Source organism: Pseudonaja textilis, chromosome Z (assembly GCF_049901715.1).
Source record: "Pseudonaja textilis isolate UNSWEBS1 chromosome Z, rPseTex1.2, whole genome shotgun sequence".
In the NCBI taxonomy this organism is placed as follows: Eukaryota; Metazoa; Chordata; class Lepidosauria; order Squamata; family Elapidae; genus Pseudonaja; species Pseudonaja textilis.
This window is the reverse complement of record NC_142008.1, coordinates 124,719,698-124,726,773: the sequence shown is the minus strand read 5'-3', so window position 1 is coordinate 124,726,773 and position 7,076 is coordinate 124,719,698. Positions and strand designations below refer to the sequence as shown.

At 45.9% G+C, this 7,076-nt stretch overlaps 1 protein-coding gene across 2 annotated transcripts in view; it reads right to left on the bottom strand.

The window, feature by feature from the left end:
• The window catches only part of LOC113451338 (diamine acetyltransferase 1-like), a 9,282-nt gene extending 4,265 nt beyond the window's left edge, over positions 1-5,017 (bottom strand). Inside the window, exons 1-3 of one of the 2 annotated variants that reach the window (XR_015739971.1) lie at positions 4,634-5,004; positions 3,251-3,302; positions 309-392 (exon numbers count right to left, since the gene is read on the bottom strand). Coding sequence is in view for 1 of the 2 variants with exons in the window: in XM_087915626.1 (XP_087771752.1) it covers positions 309-392; positions 3,251-3,302; positions 4,634-4,816 (319 nt within the window). In the remaining variant the exon portion in view is untranslated. Of the gene's footprint in view, positions 1-308; positions 393-3,250; positions 3,303-4,633 lie in introns of both variants that reach the window. The other variant, XM_087915626.1, reaches the window with a different exon arrangement.
• Positions 5,018-7,076: the final 2,059 nt, after the last annotated feature.

Here is a 7,076-nt window from a genome sequence, read left to right as displayed (position 1 = left end):
TCCTTCCTATGGTGAATCTAGAACTCACCATCTCCTGGTTTCTAGCCTGGCACCTTAACCACTAGACCAAATTGGCACAAGCCAGGCCAAAACCCTCTTCCATTTGCTCAGGCACCGGAACCAACCCAATGATGTTGATAAGACATATCGTATTTTTGGGGGAGCGTCACCTTCGCCTTCACCCCCAATTCCCACAGCATCTCTGGCCACGCAGCCTCCTTTTCCCATCCTCCCGAGAGCTGGGATCCCCCCCCCCATTTCCCCCACCCCAATAAAGGGGACCCCGGGGGGGGGGTCTCTTGCTGTACCTTCTTTGCTTTTTTGTGCAGGGGGCACCTCGGCCACCAGGTACCCGAAGATGGCGTCTTTTTCAAACCCGTCCTTCTGGAGAGCTGCGGAAATTCAGAGAAATTTATCAAGTTTTAAAACAGGTTAACCGCTTGTTTGGCAAGTTTTTCATTTGATTTTCACTCCGAGGGTGGAATGGAAAGTAGGGGGAAAAATTGCAACACTGATACACAAAACACACACACACACAAACACACACACACACAAACACACACACACACACACACACACACACACCATTTTTAAAAAGCTCGCTGGGAGTTTTGGAGTTGCCAATTTTTTTTTAGTGAATTAACGGAGAGAACCTTTGTATTTTTTATCTTCTTCCTTCCTTCCTTCCTTCCTTCCTTCCTTCCTTCCTTCCTTCCTTCCTTCCTTCCTTCCTCCCTCCCTCCCTCCCTCCCTCCCTCCTTTCCTTCCTTCTATATATATGTATATAAAAGTGAAATACCACGTGCATCATCACAAAATCTCCAGAACCGTCAAGCCTACAAACTTGAAATTTGGCACATAGGTTCCTCTCGGCTTCTAGGGGCTCCCTAAGAAAGGATTTTCCCAAATGACCCTCAGAGCATTTAGAGTATTATTATTATTATCCTGTATTATTATTAACAGGCTCTGATGCTAAGGAGTTCTACTCCCCTTCTCCACCGGGAAAGAAATCTCTTCCAAATGCAAAACACAAGCAGAGGAGTTTCACTTTCACAGCACCAAGCAGCTTTAGTACAGAATAGTTGAGAGCTAAGCCATGCCCAGGCTCCTTGCTGTCTCCTTGCTCACACAGCAAATACTGTTTCAGTTTCCAAACAGCCCTCAACTCTCTCACACACTGACAGGACGCTAGCCACATGAATACCGATGGATGCTGGTAGGCAGAGTCAGAATTTCCCACCCACCCCTTATCTTCCTTTCCAGCTTCATCACATAGTTTCGTAGCGAAGCACGGGGATCGAGCTAATACTTTGATAAAACCAATAAAAAAGTTTTAATTGAAAGAGAGAATCCAAGGATTTGCTGGGACCTGTTCTGGAGATTACCACGTTAACTGATTTTAACCGAATAACAGAGTCGGAAGGGATCTTGGAGGTCATCTAGTCCAACCCCCTGCCCAAGCAAGAGACCCTACCGCTAGTCCTCGACTTAACGGAGCCCCAGATTTCTGCTGCGGAGCGAGACAAATCAAGGAAAGTTTCGTTTTATGACCTTTCTTGGCCACTGTTGTTCACCGGATCGCTGCGGTTGTTCAGGGAGGAACATGGTCCTTAAGTGAATTGGATGTGGCTCATCACAAGGTCGCCAAAGGGAATCACGTGACCCACCCACCCCCGGGATGCTACGACAGTCATAAATAGGACTCAGTGCTTACAGTCGTAAGGCTGAAAAATGGTTATGTTGCTTTTTTTTCCAATGCTGTTGTAACTTGGAACAGTCACTACATGAAGTGTTATAAGTCGAGGAGCAAGCTTGGGAGCAAGCTAAGAGACACTGTTCTTCTCTCAAGAGATACCCTACTGAAAGGAGAAGTTTGACCTGTTGCACTTCTGCCTGCCTGTGTCCCATATAGATAGACTTATAACCATTTAATGACCCTTCAAAGTTACAAGGGCACTAACAAAAGACACTCTGATAATGTTTCACACTTACGACCGTTGCTGCATCACATGATCAAAACTCAGATTCTTGGCCACTGGTTCCTACTGCGTTTCCCCGAAAATAAGACCCTGTTTTATATAGATATAGATATAGATATAGATATAGATATAGATATTTGCCACCAAAAAAAGGCACCAGGTCTTATTTTCGGGGGAAGTCATCCATGGACAAACCTCACATGTCAATTCGTAAAGAATTCCTATGCCTGTTTTCGAGTTGCCATACGTAGAGAGGGGAGTAGGAAACCAGAAGTACATTCCACACATATCTTACAAAGATTGTAGCCTAGGCTACCGGATCTTTTGCCCGGGAAAATCCTTCATTGGAGAACGTGATGGATGACACACCCATGGGGAAACAGGGTCACGGGTGACAGTAAATTACTATGCCGGAGTTGGCTTCATTTAAGTTAAGGCTGACAAGTTAGTCCTAATAAATCTTTTGGATTCTTGTGAAACTTGGCTTGAGGCTCGTGATTTTATTCGGGCAATCGCCCAGAATCCTGACAACTTGCGTGCATTGCCCCCGGCCTCCTTTTCACGACCAGAGGCTTTCATCAACTCCTTCTGTGGCCATCAAGGCTTTCCTGAAGGCCTCTGCAGCCGATAACGGAGCTCTGGATCGATCCAGAGCTTTATTATCAGCTCCAGAGGCCTTCAGGAAAGCCTTGCCAGCCTTGCCGGCTGCAGAAGAAATGGGCTGGCGAGGCAGGTGTCAGGGTATGCGAGGCCTGGCTACACCTGTCCAAAGGTAAGAAGTAGGGCAACTCCACCCCCCTATTCCCACCCTAGCTTAATTTTTACCCATGCACTTTGGAGTAGGCGGGATCTTAATTAGGGCTTATTTTGGGGGTAGTGCTTACATTGGGTGCCTATGTAAAAATTAAGCTAGGACTTACTTACGGGGTAGGTCGTATTTTCAGGGAAACAAGGTATTTATGACGGTTTGTAGTGCGCTGGGGTCACATGATCCCCTTTTGCGACCTTTTGACCAGCAAAGTCCACAGGGAAGCCGGATTCACTTAACAACCGTGTGACTCCCTTAACAACCGCAGAGATTCCCTTAACAACGGGGGGTGGGAAGAACGATAACGAAAAGGAGCAAAATTCGCTTCACTGTCTTGCTTAGCCACAGAAATTTGGGGCAGAGTTATGGTCATAAGAAGAGGACTTGCCCGTATTTGGGTCCATTAAAAACTTTTTTTTGAGTTTTGCTTTGCATCCTGAAGATGGTGGCAGGTGTTTCTTACCTTCTGGAGAAGTTGTCACCTGGTGGAGTGCGTTGTGAGACACCGCCAGTTCCTGAAAATGATGGAAACACTCATGAGTGGATCAGAACGTTCTGGAATCTTCTCTGGGGTCTCACTGCAGCGGGGAGATTCCAAAACAGAGTCCATTTCTCTTTGCCTTCTCCATCTGTCCTCAACTTCAGACAACCACTTCTTTGTTTAAAAAAGTCTTATCAACTTTTCTCCAACAGTAGGAAAAGACCAAGATGGGGTCTTCTTGCTCACTCAACTCCATCCATCCACCCCAAGTCAAGGCTCTCCTTACTGGGGAAGATGGAAAGAAAGAGAAGAAGGGGAGGATGACCAGGAAAGTGGAGGAACTCAAGCCCTACTGGAGATGGGGGCGTTGTCGGAAGAGCTGAAGGACTAGGGTGGAGACAAGTGTTCTAGGAGGTTGTTAAGAGTTGACACTGTCTTGACTGTCACTATCAATCAATCAATTTCTATTGAGGTAATCCATGCAACCTTGAGAGAAATCCATAACGGTGGGAAAGGTGGAAGGGAAGAGAAGAGAAGAGAAGAGAAGAGAAGAGAAGAGAAGAGAAGAGAAGAGAAGAAGACAATCAGAAGGAAGGTGGATGAACCGAAGTGAGATGGGGACATCGTTAGAAGACCCGAACGATCTGGTTGGAGACAGATCTTCAAGGAGAATTTCTACGTGGTCAATCAGAACTGATCGGACAGAAGAACGTCGATCCATGGGAAGACCCAGCCATCTTGAGAAGTCCATAAGATCGGAAGGAAGGAGAAGATTAGAAGGACCAGCAGTATGGGTGAAGGACTCAGCTATAGCGATGATGGAGGCACCGTTGGAAGAGCAGAAGGACCAGGGTGGAGACAGATCTTTGTGGAGAACATCTAGGAGGTTGTTAAGAATTGACACTGCCTTGATGGTCACCATCCATCAATCAATTTCTATGAAGGCAACCCATACAATCTCCAGAGAAGTCCGTAATGGTGGGAAAGGTGGAAGAGAAGAATAAGAAGAGAGCACAACCAGAAGGAAGGCGGATGGACTGTGGGGCAGCGGTGATGGAGACACCGTTAGAAGATTGGAAAGAGATCTTCATGACCCGAGTACCTCAGCGTTTTTCCGCCTTGGCGACTTTAAGTTGGGTGGACTTGTCTTCAACCACCAGCAAAGACGTTGAGAGTTGAAGTTCATCCAACTTTAAAAAGTCTCCAAGGTTGAGGAACCTCCTCTAGATGGTCACTTTGGATTCGTGGCACATAAACCAGGAATCCAAAACAAAGTTATGGCCAATCCCCAGCCCCCGCCTTCCTCCTGACCCCCTTGAGACCCCCCGCGACCCTCTTCTGCCCTTCCACCGTCCAGCTTCTCACCTTCACCAGCCGCATCACATCCCAGACGTCCCTTTTGGCCCAAGGACGGATGAGGAAGCTCATGGTAGCCAGGAGACGTCTCGAAGAACCTGCCGTTGTTCCTTTGCTGGACGTCGGTCCTTTAAAGGCCTTGTTTGACCTTTGCCCACCTGTCACTGGCCGGCCTTCTCCGCTTGGTTGCATGCCCTCGATGACCACGGATGGTGGGAGGAGGGCAAGCTGGCCTGATCTAAAGGAGGTCACAAGTCCAAGTTTGATCTTTAACACAGTTTCTTCATACTGTGGATTTTTATTTTTGGGGCCCTGCCTTGCAGACGTGCTGTTCCCTGTTGCAAATTAACCTTCTTGGGCGCAGATCTCTTTCGCACTCGGCTCCGTTACGGGACTCTTGTCCTGCTTGGAAGAGGGCCAAGAGTCCCTCGTGGGCACCGGACGTGAGAGGCCACTGTCCTTCTGTCCACTGGGGTCATCCTCTCCCTGTGAGACGGCGCATGCCTTCTTCAAGGGGTCTGTTAAAGGCACAAGATCGGCATTTCCACGGCATGCAAACCTGGTTAGTTGTAACCTTGGTTAGGTAGTAGAGTTGTGCCTTCACCATAAAAAGCCAGTCGGGTCACTTTGGGCTAATCACCAGGAGGCTGCGAGTTCTAGTTCTGTCTCAGGCATGAAAGCTGGCCGGGTGACTTTGGGACAGTCTGCCTCTTGCCTCACAACCTATCTCGCAGGGCTGTTGTTGTGTAGAAAAGAGAATGAGGGAGAATTATTATATAGGTTTCCCATCTCGGGTGACTTAGGCGAGTCCTAGGATGAAAAGAAAACCGAACGGATGGACAAAACCGAAAAACTGGGGTGTGTGAGGAGCCCCTCCACTCAGAAAGTGTGGGAAAGGCCGCATGTCAAGTGTGGCGTTGTGCAACATTTGTGGCTGGCAAGAACAAGCTAACAACTCGAGAGGATGTGTGGAAGACACAACCTGGGCAGAAAAAAGCCGCCTAGGTCACAATATGGAAGGCACCCCACTTCTCTTTGTCCCACCCCCCTCCCCACAATATCTCTATGGCCATTTCCCCCACCCCTCTGGAAAATTTTACCTCCGGTCCTCAACTTACGACCACAACGGAGCCCAAAATTTCCATTGCTTAAGCAAGAAAATGAGTTTTGCTGCTTCGTATGACCTTGCATGCCCCGGTCGTTAAGCGAATCACTGCGGTTCTGAAAGGAGTCGCGCGGTTGTTCAGTGAAATCTGGCTTCCCGACTCGTCAGAAGGTCGCAAAAAAGGGGATCTCACGGCAACCGTCATAAGTATGAACCAGCTGCCAAGCGCCAGAATTTTGATCGCGTGGCCGTGGAGAGGCTGCCATAGTCGCTAAGTGTGAAAAACAGTTGTAAGACCATTTCCCAGTGCCGTTGGACCTTTGAACAGCCACTAAACGAACCGGTTGTAACTCAAGGACCACTTTGTCCCCTCCCCCTGCTTCAAGACAGGCTATTCTTTCAAATTTAGCTCATCCATTCGGGGATAAAAGTCGACTGAATGATCAAGTTTATTAAAATACTAGCTCGATCCCTGTGCTTCCCTTCGAAACCATACGGTGCGGCTTCGTTTTGGGGGAGGAAAATAAGGGGGAATATCTGCCTCTGCCTACCAGCATCCATCGGAATTCCTCTGGCTAGTGTCCTGTCAGAGTGTGAGAGAGTTGAGGGCTGTTTGGAAACTGAAACAGTATTTGCTGTGTGAGCAAGGAGACAGCAAGGAGCCTGAAATATATAGTAAAGAATTGAAATACCTGATTGTAAATGTATTAACAGCAGCTAGGATTGTATTTGCTAAAAACTGGAAAAATGAGAAAATACCATCACAGGAGGAAATCATTAAGAAAATATTGGAATGTGCTGAAATGAGTAGATTGACATTTGAAATCAGAGAACAAGAGGATGAACAGTTTTATAAAATTTGGGATCTAGTCTATCAATGGTTAGACAATAAAACATGGTAATGAAATATGTAGATTCTTAGAAAATAATAAATATATAAAGATGTATTCTTTTCTTATTATATCTACCAAATGATTGTAGGATAGATTTGAGATGATAATATGAACTGTCATAAAACAAATTAAGTAAAACATGATTATTTCATAAAAAATGAATGAATAAAAGTATAGTCAAATGATTGATTAACAATGATATTAATTTATTTAATACTTGATTGAAAATATGAGAATATATACAATGTAATTGTAATTGAAGACTGCAAAATAGAAGCACAAAACAATTTGTAAACCAACCGGCACACTGTATGTATATATATATATATATATGGAAGATGGCTTGACGTTTTTATGTTTTGTTTGTCTATGTTCGTCTTAAAAACCAATAAAAATTTATATATATATAAAAAAGAAAGATCGTAAAAGGGGGGCAAGATTACTTAACAACCCT